Genomic DNA, 18828 nt, shown 5'->3' on the forward strand with positions numbered 1-18828 from the left:
AGGCTGTCCAAGCCCTAACTTGGACAGATGGTCTTGTTCCCACTGCTTCTGGTCCACTGTGGACCAGAAGTGCTGTGCCTTGTCCATCATTGTATGCACTGCTTCGGCTATAAACTGGCCTCAGCAGTCACGTGCTGCTTCCAGAGACATAACTACTTAAACCAATTAATGGCTACATGTCTGTGGAGGGCACGTCCCACCTCCAGTCCACAAGTTGCAGGCACACTGAAAAAGTGGGTACGGGACTATCAGTGCTGGAACTGAACTGCTTAGAAGAGGCGAGCAGTCTTTTTTCCTTTTTTCTTTTAAACACATTCTGGCCCTTAGTTTTTGTATTAGGGATCAAACAACCCCTTGAACTCGTAAAACAAAAGGTTTAGTTTATGTTGTTTCCCCATTACTGTATTACATAAAGATTACTTACTACATCCTGTGGTACCAGGATACGGCTACACAGGACACAAGTTCAGGTGAAGAGTTTGCAGCAATTTCCTCAGCAAAATCTGCATGTGTGGATTTTATCCTATGTACAGCAAGACATTTTCCATTGCAGATTTTTTGCATAGTATATTCGCCATATTTCAACATACCATTGTTGTTTTTTGTATAGTAGTGGAGTTTACTATAATGCTATGATTAAAGGGCACTCTATTGGAATACTCCTTTAAAGGGGTTCTCAGGAATTAGAAAAATGAAAATGCTTAACCCCTTAGGGACACATCCTTATTTCACCTTAACCCCTTAAGGACACAGCCTTATTTCACCTTAAGGACCAGGCCATTTTTTGCAAATCTGACCAGTGTAACTTTAAGTGGTGATAACTTTAAAATGCTTTGACTTATCCAGGCCATTCTGAGATTTTTTTTCCCGTCACATATTGTACTTCATAACACTGGTAAAATGAAGTAAAAAATAAATAAATCATTTTTATTTATAAAAAAATTGCAAATTTACCAAAAATTGGTAAAAAATTGCAAATTTTCAAGTTTAAATTTCTCTACTTCTATAATACATAGTAATACCTACAAAAATAGTTACTACTTTACATTCCCCATATGTCTACTTCATGTTTGGATCAATTTGGGAATGATATTTTATTTTTGGGGGATGTTACAAGGCTTAGAAGTTTAGAAGAAAATCTTGAAATTTTTCAGAAATTTTCAAAAACCCACTTTTTAGGGACCAGTTCAGGTTTTATTTTACATAATAAAAACCACCTACACTACACCCCTCAAGGTATTCAAAACTGATTTTACAAACGTTGTTAACCCTTTACGTGTTCCACAAGAGTTAATTGTAAATGGTGATCAAATTTCTGAATTCTGTGGCAAATTTTCCATTTTAATCCATTTCTTCCAGTAACAAAGCAAGAGTTAACAGCCAAACAAAATGCTATATTTATTGCCTTGATTCTGTAGTTTGGAGAAACACCCCATATGTGGCCGTAAACTACTGTACAGGCACACAGTAGGGCGTAGAAAGGTGCGTCCTATGGTTTTTGGATGGCAAATTTTATTGGACTGTTTGTTTTTTTTTGACACCATGTCCCATTTGAAGCCCCCCCTGATGCACCCCTAGAATAGAAACTCCATAAAAGTGATCCCATCTAAGAAACTACACCCCTCAAGGTATTTAAAACTGATTTTACAAACTTTGTTAACCCTTTAGGTGTTGCACAAGATTTAATAGAAAATAGAGATACAATTTCAAAATGTCACTTTTTTGGCAGATTTTCCATTTTAATATTTTTTTTTCCAGTTACAAAGCAAGGGTTAACAGCCAAACAAAACTCATTATTTATGACCCTGATTCTGTAGTTTACAGAAACACCCCATATGTGGTCGTAAGCTGCTGTACGGGCACACGGCAGGGCGCAGAAGGAAAGGAATGCCATATGGTTTTTGGAAGGCAGATTTTGCTAGTATTTTTGGACACCATGTCACATTTGAAGCCCCCCTGATGCACCCCTAGAGTAGAAACTCCCAAAAAGTGACCCCATTTTAGAACCTACGGGATAGGGTGGAAGTTTTGTTGGTACTAGTTTAGGGTACATATGATTTTTGGTTGCTCTATATTACACTTTTTGTGAAGTTGTCACGGATGCGACGTTGCCTAATATGTATACAATTTTTTTTATTTATGTAAGTTTTACACAGTGATTTCATATTTAAAACAAAAAAAATCATGTTTTAGTGTCTCTATAGTCTGAGAGCCATAGTTTTTTTCAGTTTTTGGGCGATTATGCTAGGTAGGGTCTCATTTTTTGTCTGATGAGATGACTGTTTGGCTCTATTTTGGGGTGCATATGACTTTTTGATCGCTTGCTATTACACTTTTTGTGACGTAAGATGACAAAAAATTGCTTTTTTTACACCATTTTTTATTTTTTTTTGGTGTTCACCTGAGGGGTTAGGTCATGTGATATTTTTATAGAGCTGGTCCATATGGACGCGGCGATACCTAATATGTATCCTTTTTTTTAATGTAAGTTTTACACTATTTCATTTTTGAAACAAATAAAAAAATCATGTTCTAGTGTTTCCATAGTCTAAGAGCCATAGTTTTTTCAGTTTTTGGGCGATTATCTTGTGTAGGGTATAATTTTTGCGGGATGAAAAGACTGTTTGATTGGTACTATTTTGGCGTACATGCGACTTTTTTAATCACTTTTATTACCTTTTTTGGGAAGTAAAGTGGGCAAAATTTCAATTTCCTCATAGTTTTTATTTTTTGATTTTTATGGCGTTCACCGTGCAGGGAAAGTAACATGACCGTTTTATAGATCAGGTCGTTACAGACGCAGCGATACCCAATATGTGTAGTGTATTTTATTTATTTATTTTTATTCAGTGATAAATGTGTTTTTTTTATCTTTACTTTTTTCACTTTATTTTTTTTTACCCAGACCCACTTGGTTCTTGAAATCCAGTGGGTCTGATGTCTGTATAGTACAGTACACTATAGTGTATTGTACTGTATTTTACTTTGTCTGAACAGATCTATGCCTTTAGCACAGATCTGTTCAGCACCATGGACAGCAGGATGCCTGAGAAGGCGTCCTGTTGCCATGGGAACCTTCCCCGCCTGCCACAGCTGAGCAGACGGGGAAGGAGGGGAGCTCCCTCCCTCTGTGACCCCATTCTGTCTGGGGGCTGCAAAGGCACAGCAGCCCCCCGATGGGAGAGGGAGGGAGCTCCCTGACTGTTAACCCTTTCCATACAACGGTCCTGAGTGACAGGAGCTCATGAGTGACAAACCGCTGAAATCAGCATTTCTGTCACTAATTTATCCTGCCCTCAGTACAATCAGCATAAAGTTGATGACAGGTTCCCTTTAAAGATGCAAAAAATAATAATACCGGATCCTTTTTTTCCGGATGACACCGGAGAGACAGATCTGGTGTTTCAATGCATTTCTTAGACAGATCCGCATCTAGAACAGTCTACAAACTACGAACTGCTAGCCAGATGTTCACAACACAAGTGTGAAAGTAACCTTAGTATACACAAAACCTGTCCTAATCACACAGCACGACAAGTTACTTAACAAGACTGAGCTGACGAGCTGTCTCGTCATCCTCTCTGCTCTATCTGTCAGAGATTATGATTTTGAATACAGATAAGAACTTTAGCTGAATCTCTGTGGAAATGGAGTTCACGAGGAGACATGAAGTACTGAGAGGATAGACAGGACAGTCTGTGGTAATGGAGACTATATACAGGAGCTGCTGCTCATTAGCCACATCTTCACCCTCCTCTCTGTACTTCATACCTCCTCATAAACTTCATTCCTACAGAGATTAGCTAAAGAGCTTATCTGTATTCAGGATCATAATTCCTGACAACTAGAGCAGAGAGGATAATGAGGCAGCTTTTTAGCTCAGTGTTCTGATGTAACGTGTCCTCCTGTATTATTAGGACAGGTTTTGTGTGTGCTTATAGGACAACAGCAGATAAGCAAGGTTTTCTCTGTGTTTCTCTTTTATTTTGTTTTCAAATAGAAGCAAAGTAACATTCGGCAGTACGTGTGAACATTTTTGGCTATGCAAAGCCTTCCTCAGACACTTCCTGGCTATGAGCTGTGCGCTGCAATTGGCCAGCGCTGCAGCAAGAGACACGCCTCATACAAAAAAATCAGTCCAGTACAACAGACGGAGCTGAGACACCGGAGCCTATACCGGGCGAACGGAGCGGCGCCCAGACATAGTAGTAAGTGCAGGGGGACCCCTGGGCGCCGCTCTGCCCACAGGTATAGTTAGTTTTTCGTTTGTAAACTAGTGAAAGGTCCTCTGCAGTGAAGTCACGCCAGGTGTATGGGAGCTATGCTAATAGGACAACAGCCATTTTATTTTCCCTGATGATTTCTGCCTAGACAAAAACAAGCCATTATAAGGCTACTTTCACACTAGCGTTGTTTTAATCCGGCGTTCAATTCCGACACTGGAACTGCCCGCCGGATCCGGAAAAACGTGTGAAAACGGATTACATTTGAATCCTGATCAGGCTTTCGATCACAATGGAAAAATGCATTGGAAAAAACGGATCCGCCATTTATGGACTTTAACTTTTTTTTCACATTTTTCGGGTTTAACATGCAAAAGCCGGATCCGTTTTGACTGAACACACGGGGCCGGATCCGGCGTTAATGCAAGTCAATGGGAAAAAAGCCTGATCAGGCGTTCAGTCAAAGTGTTCAGGCTTTTTGGCCGGAGGTAAAAATACTGCATGCTACGTTTTTCTGAAAAGCCTGATCAGTCAAAAAGACTGAACTGAAGACGTCCTGATGCATCCTGAAGGACTGACTCTCCATTCAGAATGCATTAGGATAAAACTGATCAGTTCTTTTCCGGATTTGAGCCCCTAGGACGGAACTCAGCGCCGGAAAAGAAAATCGCTAGTGTGAAAGTACCCTAAGTAATGAAAGGTATTTAGGAATATATTTATTATAAAGTAAAATTTAAAGGGAACCTGTCATGTGGATATTTGATTATGATCTAACTAATTATATACAATCATTAACTACTAAAAAGTGCCTTAGATGTATTAACTTACTGGTGTGACAGATGGTTACCTCATAATATACACAAAAAGATGCCACATGCCGCATGCTAATGAGCTGATTTGAGTCCAGCGTGATGTCAGCGAGTCCAGCGTTTTTTTAATTCTGAGATATAGCCACTGCCCTACCCACCTGCTGCTGATTCATATGGAAAAAAACTTTCAATCAGCAGCAGTTAGGCGGGAACAGTCAGGAGCTCATAAATATTCATGACTCATTATTATCAGCTGGAGATTTTCAATACAAGATGTTGGCAGATTGACTAGGTCAATTAAAGAAAGTGACCCAGCATTTTGCTAAGAGAATCAGTCACTTATTTATGTTGCCCTTAGTTAGGACACCATAAAACTGGTGACAGGTTCCCTTTAAGTATTTTTATTAATTGTATTGAAGGGGTTGTCCAGGTTCAGAGCTGAACTTGAACATATCTCCATCTTCAACCCCTCCTGCCCCCCTGATATGAGCATCGGAGAATTTCAAGCGCAGGGCAAAGGCATTGTTGGATATCAGGGTGACGTACCAGTGAGCCCGGTGACGACGCTGGCACTAATGGGCGGGCTTTAGCGGTGCCCTACCCTGTAATACGCTAAAGTCCGCCCATCAGAGCCGGTGACATTACAAGGAGTCCTCCGGCTATCATTGTGCCAATGTAAACATAAAAACCCTTGCCCTGCGCGTTACAACGAGCATTTCATGCTCCGATGCTCATATCAGGGGGGCCGGAGGGGTGAGATGGAGGGATATGTCCGAGTTCAGCTCTGAACCCAGGCAACTACTTTTAATAAGCAGAGAACCCCTTTAACCCCCTCCCGGCATATGACGTAATAGTACGTCATGGCGGAAAGTGACTTGCCACATTTCGACGTACTATTACGTCATGGTGATAGGGCGGACACCGGAGCGTTGTGTGCCTGATTACTTCAGGGGCCCTGCAGTCCCTGATAGATGTATTGTAATGCATTACAGAGGGGATCAGAGCCTCAAAAGTTGAAGTCCCAGAGTGGTACAGAAATAAAGTTTAAAAAAATTGTATAAAATGTGTTTTTAATAAAAAAAAAAATATAGTTTCAAGTAAAAAAAAAAAATGAAAAAAAGCCTCTTTCCCCTGATTTTATAATAAAAGGAAAAAACACACACATTAGGTATCACTGCGTTGTAAGGACAGGCTCTATAAATATCACATGATCCACCCCGTCCGATAAACACCATAAAAAGAAACTGTGTCAAAAAAGCCATTTTCATCACAAAAAGTGTAACACCAAGCGATCAAAAGGGCGTATGTCCCACAAAATGGTACCAATAAAACAGCCACCTCATCCCGCTAAAAATGAGCCCCTACATAAGAAAATCACTCTAAAATAAAAATATATGTATTATTTTCCAAAATAATAGCATATTTGAAATTAAAAAATATATATTTTAATGTTCTAAAAGAACATTAAAAAATATATTTTTTCATTTCAAATATGCTATTATTTTGGAAAACTTAAATAAATAAGAAAAAGTATGCATATTAGGTATCACTGCGTCCGTAACAACCAACTCTATAAAAATATCACATGACCTAACCCCTCAGTTGAATACCATAAAAAAATCTAACAAAAACAGTGCCAAAAAGCCATGTTTTGTCACCAAACATCACATAAAGTGCAACACCAAGCGATCAAAAAGGCATATGCCCCCAAAAATAGTACCAATCAAACAGTCACCTCATCCTGCAAAAAATTAGACCCTACCTAAGACAATCGGTCAAAAATTAAAAAAGCTATGGCTCTCAGACTATGGAGACACTAAAACATCATTTTTCTTGGTTTCAAAAATGCTATTTTGTTAAAAAAAATATAATAATACATATTAGGTATTGCCACATCCATAACGATCTGCTCTCTAAAAATGTCAAACGACCTAACCCCTCAGGTGAACGCTGTAAAGATAAATAACTAAAAACTGTGCCAAAACAACCAATTTTTTGGTCACCTTGCCCCATAAAGTGTAATGACGAATGATCAAAAAATCTGATGTACCCAAAAAATTGTACCAGTAAAAACGTCGACTCTTCCTGCAAAAAACAAGCCCCCGCATGTCTTGTTCGTCTGAAAAAATAAAAATATAAGGTTCAGAAAATGGCGACACAAAAACATTTTTGTTTTTCAAAAATGCTTTATTATGTAAAACTGAAACAAAGAAAGTAGACATATTTGATATCATTGCTTCCGTAACAACCTGCTCTATAAAAATAGCACATGCTCTACCCTGTCAGATGAATGTTGTAAACAATAAAAACTGCAATTTTTTGGTTACCCTGCCTCTCAAAAAACGTAATATAGAGCAATTAGAAAATCATATGTACTCCAAAATAGAAGTTTCTACTGTAAGGGTGCATCAGGGGGTTTCAAATGGGACATGGTGTCTAAAAATCAGTCCAGCCAAATCTGCCTTCCAAAAACCATATGGCACTCCTTTTCTGCTGCACCCTGCCGTGTGCCCTTACATTAGTTTACGATCACATGTGGGGTGTTTATGTAAACCGCAGAACCAGGGTAATAAATATTGAGTTTTGTTTGACTGTTAACCTTTGATGTGTTAAAGAAAAAAATAGATTAAAATGGTAAATCTGCCCAAAAAGTTAAATTTCGAAATTTCATCTCCATTTTTCTTTAATTCTTGTGGAACGCCTAAAGGGTTAACAAAGTTTGTAAAATCAGTTTTAAGTAACTTGAGGGTGTAGTTTCTACAGTGGGGACATTTATGGATGGCTTTTATTATCCAAGCACCACAAAGTGACTACAGACCTGAACTGTTCCTTAAAAAGTGGGTTTTGGAAAGTTTCTAAATAAAAAAAATTTAAGAATTGCTTCTAAAATTCTAAGCCTTCTATTGTCCTAAAAAAATAAAATGACATTTGCAAAATAGGTTTGGAACACTTTTACTTATCCAAACCATTACCACATAAAGTGACGCATGACAGATTTGCAAAAAATGGCTTGGGCAGAAGGGCAAAAACTGGCCCGGGGTAGAAGGGGTTAAGGAAGCAATCTGGGTACCATGTGCAAGGCCTGAAAGGCGGTGCACGACAGATTGTGTGCACTGAATCTGTCATGGTCTGCCATAGACAAAACGCAATAACAGTTCTTCCTAGATTGCTTGGTTAAAATAGAACTCCACAGTTCGCCCTATATGTGTGGAAGATGCACAGTGCTCCTTATAAGAGTGCTTCCTGCAGAACTCCCTCTCCTAAATAAAACCAACCTGAGGTTTAATACCATACAAATTGGTATTATGGGCCACATGTGACCTCCAGGTATACATATTCTACAAAACTTTGAAACTTGATCAGGATTTGTATTGTAATCGTCTTCTAAAGGGGTTGTACTCCTTGGACAGCCTGGTTGTTAGAAGGGCCTTTTGATGATTAGCCATTCACAGGGTGTCATGATTTTGCCCCACACCTGCATGGACGGCAAATCTTCCAGAGGAATAGATACCCTTTTGCCATTTGGCTAATAGATGGACATTCTGAAATAGTACCCCCCGCACCCAACCTTTAAGTCAAATGTGTAGCTAAAGTATTTTGTTACACATATACCAATGTTTTACAGTAATTTTTTTATTATAGTGCTGAAGAACTGAATGCATTCATGAAGCCGTAAAGACAGTTGTACACTAGACTATACACAAAAGTGACAGATATACATATTTGCTTATGTGTGTATATATCTAAATATGGTATATAGAATTATTGTATTTACATTTTCTTCCATTGCTAATATAGTGCCAACATATCCTGAAGTACTTTACAATGGGTTTTAGTGCTTATATCAGTGCCTGTTCCAATTGGACTTATATACTTATACTTTTTTTCACTTTAAAGGGTTGTCTCACTTCAGCAAATGGCATTTATCATATAGAATAGGTTAATACAAGGCAGTTACTAATGTTCTGTTATTGTCCATTTTGCCTCCTTTGTTGGCTAGCTTCATTTTTCCATCACATTTTGCACTTCAGTTCCACGGTTATGACCACGCTGCAATCCAGCAGTGGTGGCCATGCTTGTACACTACAGGAAAAAGCGACCGCCTATGTGCACTCCTGTGATCCCGGCCACCAGAGAGGCCAGCATTTTTTCCTTTATTGCAGGGTGGTTGTAACCATGGAAATGAGCAGTATATAATGGGATGGGAAAATGAATCAAGCCAGCAAAGGAAGCAATATGGATAATAACAATACATTAGAAAATGGCTTGTATTAACTTTCTCATGATAAATGCAATTTGCTGAAGTGAGAACACTTTACATTTTTTATTTTTTATTTTTTGCTGTAATGTGTTTGAATATATACAGGATTTTTGTTTTTAACTAGGAGGTGTCCATCTTCCTTCCCTAGTTCTCAGGCCTGATTCCCTGCCCCCCCCCCCCCCCCCTTCCCTCCTATGCTCGGTGTGGTGTTTCCCTCCTATACCGAAGCGTGACAGAAAGATAAGACATGTCCTATCTTTTGCAGCGTGGCTGCATGGACCTTGAAGCACACGGGAGAAAAATTATCCAATATGTCCACATGTCTGTGAGTGGCAAAAGTATGTGAACTTTTAGGATTAGCAGATAATTTGAAGGTGAAATTAAAGTTAGGTGTTTTCAATCAATGGGGTGGTAATCAGGTGTGAGTGGGCAACCTGTTTTATTTAAATAACAGGGATCTTTATTTAAATAACAGGGATCTTCACGACACATGTTTTAAGGATTTAAGGATTTAAATTTCTAAGGACGCTCCTCTGGCTGGAAAAGATGTGTTATTGGATCATTTTCTTCAATAAATAAATGACCAAGTCTAATATTTTGACTCATTTAAGCCCATGTAAGACTGGAGTATAGCAACCTGTGACATGCCACCTAAAACAATAGTATGTCATTGCAATAAAATATGTGCATATTTTGCTTATTGTAGGTTTATTTTCTCATTGCAGGGATCAATCTCTGCAGGGTAACCTGCTTGGAATACTATTGATTATTCTAAATTCATAGTCATCAGGCAGAATAGTTTTTTGATTTGACCTCTGCTCACTTTCGGAGTTTTCACAGACTAAAGCATTTTCATTTCCTTCCGTAAAGCTTCTGCTTCATCTTTTGATAAGCTGTCCAATATCGTTCTTGTTGTTGATGCCACAGATGCTATGTAAAGTTACCTTTTTAACAATTGCTGAAATTAAAACCTCATCTGACTGTTGTGTTCTTGACTCATTCTGCTTTGATGCAGACAGATGGGTTGCTGTTTTATTAGGGAGGTCTTTTCCCACACCTGAAAGGGTCTGCAAGTTTCAAGGCTTTGCCCCCCCCCCCCCACCCATAACAATATGCCGTCAAACCCTGCTGTTATGTAGCTTTCACTGAATTCCTCTGTCCCCTGGATTGGTGGGACGTGTCTATCTGCCTTGAATATTTTGATTAGCTCATGAATATTCCAGATGCCAAAAGTTGATAGCAGCTATTTAATAAATATTTGGCCCCAGGAACTGCTCATTTGACACATTTTTTATAAGGGTAGCCCTCAATGGTGCACTGATGAAGTCAAACTGAGAGATGAAAACAGGAATCAGCAATATACAACAAATGCACTGGCTCATTAACAGCAATCAGTCCTTTGTCCTATGAAATTGTCCCTGCTTTTTTTTTTTCTTCACCTCATGTTGCTACATGATGATAAAATCTGTAAGATTTGTGTCATTGTAAAAAAAACAAAAAACAGGGAGAGAGAACATAATAAACCACGTGAAGCTGAAGGTTTTTTAAAGAGCATCTGTCAGCATGATCAACCCTATTAAACCAGGCATATTTTGTCTCCAGGGTTAACATTTGCAGACTTATCGTCCTTTTTATATTTAAGGAACGCCTTTAGTGCAACACCCCTTTGCCCTGTGTACTCCCTTCTCCCCATTGAGTGACAGGACAAGACATCTAGTCTACCCCTGTGTTCTCCAGGCAGTGCCGAGTTGGCTCAGTGACTCAGCGTCTACTTAGTGGATCTGATGAGTTTGGAAACCAGTGCGCAGGCGTGAAGTCACTCAGCCAACTCCATACTTGTGCAATGGGTCTTCTGCTGCTTCCCAAGATTGGCATCTGATCCACAGGGCAAGCGCCAACTCACTGAGCCAACTTGGTGCTGACACAAGAACGCAGGGCTTACTGTCTTACTTTTAGATGACATTAGTAAACCTGCTGCCCTTTATTGAATTGTCTTCGTAAATTATTGCACTCCCCATAAAATAATTATTTTGAAGGATCTTTTCTTAGAACTCTACATTATGCCATTCTTCTGTTAGTCCTCTGAAAAAGTGTATGAATAAACAGACAAATGGGTGCCCCTACCCTCTCTGACTCAGTGCTGCCAGTCTCATACTGTGTAGGGACACACCCATTTGACAAGGGGAATGATCACTCACAGTTGTCACTGTAGTCATACATTTCTAGGAATGGCACAATGCAGAGTTTTAAGGAAAGATGCTCGAGAATTGTTATTTCATGGAGAATACAAGTTTTGACTAAAAACATGTCAGGTCCCCTTTAAGCAGTTTATTGTAAGTGAATGGTGAGTGTCCTAGAGTATTTTTGTCTGGTGTTCTCATATGTGTGTATACCTTTTGTAATAGTGTAAAGAATGCAAAGTATAGTAACTTAACATTAAAGCTCATGCACACGACCATTCCACGTGAAAGTGAATGGCGCTGTTAATGCATCTGTTTCTCTAATGGAGCCGTGTGCCTGATCTTAGAAACTCACTGCATTCCTATTCTGGTCCATTATGTGGATCAGAATAAGCACTTCTATTGATGGGAGTGAGAAATAAAATGGGAGCTATCTGTTTTTTACAAATTCATTTATTTGGACAGAAAATGGTGCAAGTTGGTGTGCGTTAACTCTTATTAAGTGGAATACAAACTTGTCTATCGCATTACTTACAAGGTCTGCTTATGCAAAGCCTATTAGTTACAACTGTTAACCCTTCCGTCCTTTATTTAAAGGAACATAAAAACCAAGATATAGGGAGATTATATCTGCCAGGATGCAGACTAAGAGTAGTGTGACGATAGTCTGCACAAGGACGTATTACACTCTCCATGATGAACGTGGTGCCATAGGAACCTTGTTCTTTTTTTGTTGTTCTTAGTCTTTGTTTATGTGCCAAATGTTTTATTTTAGCTAATTTAAATAATTATGGGCATCTGGTTCTAATTGCTGACTACATGCAAATGTGTTGTGCCCCATATCAGCCAATTAAACAGATGCTTCTTTTTTTTATTTTGCTTGAGATCTGAAGGGCCATTTCATGATCTGTTTCCCTTTGTTGTTTTACATAATAACTCTAAAGTGAAATAATTCCATTACTTGCCGTCCAAGTTTGATGTCTGCATTGTCTTAATGTGTGTGTTTTGTATTCTTCCTATAATAGACTAGATATGTGACTTGATTTAGATTTATATAGATAAAATGATGTATTATTAAAGGGTATCATTTGAAGGGAAACAAGTATTTAGGGCGAAATTACATGTGTGCATCCGAGCCACTCCAAAGTTAGCTGAGTACAGGTATGGCCTGGCAATTAACAGTAACCGCAGGGTAATAGCAACATAGGGATGTGGCCACTCCACCGCATACCTGGCCAAAATCCACACCAAATAGTGGCATTGCAAAACATGCAGCAGAAACTCGCAACATAAATTCCTATCCTGCAGATAAAAAAATCCCTACTGCTGGTAAAGTTGAGTGTAGGTTTTGCTGTGGGAAATGTCTGCAGCATGTGGATGGTATTTATTTTTATTTTTTTAAGTCTCATTCACTTCACAGCTACTTTAAATGTTGCAGTTTATCCACATATAAAACCATAGTGTTTACATTACATGTGGCAGTACCCTTAGGCTGAGTTTTCAGGTTTAAAAACAGGAGACATTTCTGAACGTATGCCCTCAGTATATTAGACGAGTAGAGGGAGGAGCGATCGCTAATGCCATCGCTTGTCGCCATACTGAAATCGTAATTTGTCAGCGGCAGATCGTGATTAGACAGCACGATCTGCCGCCTGCAAAAAAAAAAGATTTTTAAACCTGTTGAAAGATTCCGATTACCTGACAAACAAGCGTTTGCTCGTCCATCGGGTAATCGGCAGTATTACAATGCCAGATCATCACTAACAAACTTTTATACAAATCTAAAATAAGCCTTAGATGGTTATGTTCCAATGAATTAACTGAAATGGTTCCCATGAACTGGTCTGGTTTCTACATTATTGTAATCTGTGCTATTGTTGTCTATAATGCCATGTTGTTTGCCTGATTTCAGTGGATTCCTAAATGCAATGTGCGTTTTTTAGTAGGTTTGACTAATCCATTTCAGTTTCTAGTAACTTTTTTTTTTGTGCCTAAGGTGCGAGTTGACAGCGGAATTCAAGAAGGAAGCGACATCAGCATTTACTATGATCCTATGATTTCAAAAGTAGGTTTCTAATCCTGCCACATGAGTCAAAATTGAATAGCAAGCACATTTCATTTCACTCCTAATGTTGGTCAGTCACCTTGAAAAAGGGAGACTACAAAGTGGGGACTAGATGTAGAAGGTTGTTTATGTATGCGTTTTGATTCTAGAAAGCAGTGATTCATAATGATGTTTAGGTTCCAAAATCAGCGTCTTTTCACCCAAACCAATTTTAAATTAATGAGGAATAATAATGTATTCAAAAGACAGAAGGATATCTGAGATTAACTATATGCCTGAAAGCAAAGCGGCATTATTTTGAAATATAGTAGGCGATGTATTGCATTTAAAAGGATGAACGTTAAATTATTATAGAACGCATCTTCTGTTCTATTTTCTTCAGTTTTCTATTAGCTGTCATTGTGCTTGTTTTAAAAATTTCAGTCTTTAGACCTTACACATTTATATCTGTGAATTTTTGCATTATATGATGTAACATTAATACTGTTTATTATAGTTAGTGACCCATGGCAGTAATCGTGCTGAAGCCTTGAAGAGAATGGAAGATGCTCTAGACAATTACATCATTCGAGGTAATCATTAAGAAGTGGTAAAACCAACTTGTGCCTTGAATAGAAGCTCCCATCAACACACACACGCAAAAAAAAATATATATATTTTAGGGTGCATCCGCACGTGACTGAAATGCTGCTGATTTTTATGTAGCATATATGCTGCATTTTATAGTACCAGCAAAGTGGATGGGATTTTGACCAGTTCCTGACCGCCCATAGACTATAATCGTCCAGGGGGTCATCTGTTTTAAAACAGCCAGTCAGTGAAAGCAGGGCTTTCTATAAAGAAGACAGACAGTTTTTCCTCATCCCTGCCTTCCCTATCACTCTATACACAGCACTGAACTAGCACTGTGTATAAGAAATCACTATGCTGCTTCCTGTTCCAGCCCCTGGAGTCTGCACGAGCTGCTGTGTCTTACCAGGCCCAGAGTAGCTCTGTAATGAGGTTGTACAGCATAGTATGCCACTGTACAACCTTTCTGGGGGCTGTATTCCCTCTCTCACTATGTCAACCCCAGTTACCAGAGAAATCAGCAGTAATGTTAAATGTTCCACACATGTCTTTTTTTATTTTTTTTTATCATATCTTTATTTTATTATTATTGCCATCATAATGATACGTAACAATAACATAAGGGCAACAAGCCCAAAAATCGAGGAAGTGTACAGATTAGAACGCATACATGGGGAATGAGTCAGTTAGTCAATGTACATAAGAACAAGCTTACTGAAAAGCCATGTGACAGGAGAGGCATCCAATCGACAACTAGGTAAGGCTCAGGGAACCCAAAGGCACTAAGTACGTTCTGTGGAAAGTGCATGTTCAGTGTTGACTGACCAGGAGGCACAGATACCAGTAGGATATATTGGATCTTAAATATGGAGATAAACAAAAAGGCGGGAAGCCGCATATAGAAGGCAATTACTGCAAAGAGGCCTCAACCAGATCTCGACCTACACCAGTCCATCCAAGGGCCCCATGTCACCAAAAATTTATCATGTGAGAGAGTCTCCCAACTGGATAATTCCTCAAACCTACAGATCTCGTTAGCTTTAAGTATCCAGTCAGCAGTGGAAGGGGCTCTGTCGGACAGCCAATGTAAGGGGACCAGTAATTTGGCCGCAGCCAGTAAATGGGCTAACAACGAGCGCTTGTGAAGGGGAGAACCTGTTGAAGGAACATTAAGGAGAACCAGAGAAGGAGATAGCCTGGCACCCGAAGGAATGATCTGTTGGAGAAGCCCACCCACACATGTCTTAAAGGGGGAACAAAGTATAAAATAAAGTGATTTATAAAAAATAATAATAATAAAAGTTCCATGGGAAATGGTGTTTGTAATGACTAGCTCTATAAAAATATCACATGAAAACTGTAAAAAGAAATGTCAGAACAGCCATTTTTGGTCATCTTGCCTCCCAAAAAACATATCAAGTGATCAGAGTCATATGTACCCTAAAATGGTACCAATGAAAACTTCAACTCATCCTGCGAATAATGAGCCCGCACAGAAGACAAAGACCATCGGCAGAATAATTTAAAGAAAATGGCAACACAAAAATATATATATATATGTATATATATATATATATATATATATATATATGTATATATATTTTTTTTTTTTTAACGCTTATTGTGCAAAAAATTTTTAAACTGGTTTTCTACCCAAAAAGCAATAGCAGAATTGTTGCCATTTCTTCATTCTGCTTCTCAAAAAGTGAAAGAAAAAGCAATTAAAAAATCATACCTACCCCAAACTAATACCAATGATAATGGTAACTTATTCCACAAAAAATAAGCATTCACACAGCTCACTTGAGAAATAAAAATAAAAAAAGTATAGTTCACAGAACATAGCTTTACTGGTACCCAGAGGCAGTGAAAAAGCAACATGGCGCCATAAACCAATCCATCAAAATCTGCACTGCAAAAGCCAAAGGGTAGTCTTTGCCTTCTAAATCCTTCGGCGTAACAAAACAGCAGTGTATGTCTACTTTTATGGCATTTCCATAACCAGTCGAACATGCCTAACATGTCTCAAATGCCACAGCATGCTGGACACCAAAATGCCATATCTGTGAGCAACTTGCAATTTTTATTTTGCATCTTACCCTACTAATTTATTTCAGCAAAACACATGTCATTTCCACGGTACATGTACCTCAGGGTCTCTGCACATGTGATGTAGTGCCAGAAAACCAGTCCAGGCAAATTATCAGTCCAAAAGTCAAATGGCGTTTCTTCCCATCTGAGTCCTGCCCTGTGCCCACGTACAGCAGTTTACATCCACGTTTATGGCACTTCTGGACCCAGTAGAACCTGCATAACAATTTAAAAAGGGCAATGTGAGTCTCAAATGGCACCAACTGGGCACAACATATTTGGCACTGAAATGCCATGTATGTGGAAAAATTGCAATTTTTATTTTGCAAGATTGCATTAATTTCTGCAAAATATCTGTGGTGTCAAAATGCTCATCCCACTCCTCAATACCTTTCCAAAACAGGGTCACTTCTCAGGGGGGTTCCAATTATTATTTCACCCCAGAGCCTCTACAGTTATCAGCACAAGATGCATAAATCACCACACTGGGCCTCAAATGCACATGGTGCTTTTTTACTACTGAGCCCTGTGGTATTTCCAGGAAAAGATTAGACCGATTTCTAAAATCAGGAAACACAGTATAATAAGGGCTGACTTTTCACACTGGCAAATGATGGACACAACATATTGAGCACTAAAATGTCATTTCTGTGGAAAAATTGCAATTTTCACTTAGCAAAATTTGCTGTCCATTAATTTAATTTTTGCAAAACGCATATGTGATAAAAATTCTTCTCCCCTAAATTCTTCTCCCCCTAATATCTGTAACAGGTGTGGTTTCTAAAATAGGGTCCCTGCTTCTATGTTTTTTCATTTTTTTTTACTTCACCACAGAGCCTTGACAGCCTTTCTCTTCTGAACCCTGCAGTGTGCCTAAAAAGCAGTTTATGACCACATAGGGTATTATGTAACAAGATTTGGGGTGATTTTTCTCCTATTACTGCTTGTGAAAATAAAAAATCTGATCTAAAGCAACATTTTATTGGAAGAAATTAAACTTTTCCTTCTCACAGCCAAAAGTTTCTAAATCTTTTGAAATACATGTGGAGCCAAAGCACTCAATACACACCTCAATAAATTGAGTAGTGTAGTTTAAAAATTGGTGTCATTTCTTGGGGGTTTCCACTGTGGAGGAAGGGGGGGGGGGGGTACCTCAGGGTCTTTTTAAATTTGACATGGTACCTGAAAACTATTTAAGAAAAATCTGACCTTCAAAAGCCGTATGGAACTCCTTCCATTCGAAGTCCTGCAGAAAATGGGTAATAGATTGCGGGAGGATTTTCCTGTTACACAAAATGGGAAATTTGAACCTAAAGCAATATTTTATTTTAAAAATGTATTTTTTCATTTTCACAGCCAAGTGTTTCTAACATTGTATGAAATGCCTTATGGATCAAAGTGCTTACTACCAGTGATGGCCAGTTCGCCCACGAACACATGCGGGCTGCCATCTTAACTCACAAGTCCGGCGATGCCCTTACCTGTGCCTGTGCCGCAAGCCGGTCTGAAACAAATGCGGTCACCGGGAGCAGGCAGTTCGGAGAACAGCCCGACGAAGCCCCCCGGCGGCTGTTCTCGGAACTGCCTGCTCCCGGTGACCGCATTTGTTTCAGACCGGCTCGCGGTACAGGTAAGGGCGAACTGGCCATCACTGCTCACTAAACCCCAGAAAAAAATTCTGGAAAGTGTACATTCCAAATTTCCAGGGGTTTCTACTGTATGAGTACCTCAGGGTCTCTGCATAGCAACAAAAAAACATTCAAGCAAGATCTGCCCTCCAAAAACCATATGGTGTTCCTTCCCTTCTGAATCCTGTCCTGTTCCCATACAGCAGTTTATTACTGTTAAAGTGTATCAGCCTGAGCTGTGATGCCATGTACAGCCACTATACAATGTGTGGGGCTGATCAGAGAGAAGGCCGTGGCGTTCACATGAGCGCCAGTGCCTTCTCAAACAGCTGACTTGATAGATCATCAGTATATAAGTCCCTTAGGCTGGTTTCACACGGGCGTTACGGGAAAAGATGCGGGTGTGTTGCGGGAACATGCACGATTTTCCCCCGCAAGTGTAAAGCGTTTTTATGTGTTTTGCACGCGCTAGAGAAAAATCGCCATGTTTGGTACCCAGACCCGAACCCGGACTTCACAGAAGTTCGGGTTTGGTTTAGGTGTTCTGTAGATTTTATTATTTTCCCTTATAACGTGGTTATAAGGGAAAATAATAGCATTCTGTTCACCATGGTGATCATCATGTGACGGACCATGTGATGAGCGCAGTGACGTCACCACAGGTCCTTTTCCTCAAAAAAGAAGAAAGAAGAGAAGCCGGGCTGCGTGAACAAGTGGATTAAGGTGAGTTAAATTGTTATTTTTTTTAACCCCCTCCATCACTATTTTACTAAGCATTCTGTACGAAGAATGCTATTATTTTCCCTTATAACCATGTTATAAGGGAAAATTATAATGATCAGGTCCCCATCCCGATCATCTCCTAGCAACCATGTGTGAAAATCACCCCGCATCCGCAGTTGCTTGCAGATGCTTGCGATTTTCACGCAGCCCCATTTTTTTCTATGGGGCATGTGTTGCATGAAAAATGCACAATATAGAGCATGCTCCGATTTTCACGC

At 39.3% G+C, this 18828-nt stretch overlaps 1 protein-coding gene across 1 annotated transcript in view; it reads left to right on the forward strand.

Annotated features, from left to right (window-relative positions):
• PCCA (propionyl-CoA carboxylase subunit alpha) overlaps nt 1–18828 on the forward strand; it is a 476636-nt gene that overhangs the window by 210376 nt on the left and 247432 nt on the right. Inside the window, exons 15-16 of the mRNA XM_044286403.1 lie at nt 13470–13538; nt 14035–14110. Coding sequence (XP_044142338.1) covers nt 13470–13538; nt 14035–14110 — 145 coding nt within the window. The remainder of the gene's footprint in view (nt 1–13469; nt 13539–14034; nt 14111–18828) is intronic.

Source organism: Bufo gargarizans, chromosome 3, assembly GCF_014858855.1.
Source record: "Bufo gargarizans isolate SCDJY-AF-19 chromosome 3, ASM1485885v1, whole genome shotgun sequence".
Classification (NCBI taxonomy): Eukaryota; Metazoa; Chordata; class Amphibia; order Anura; family Bufonidae; genus Bufo; species Bufo gargarizans.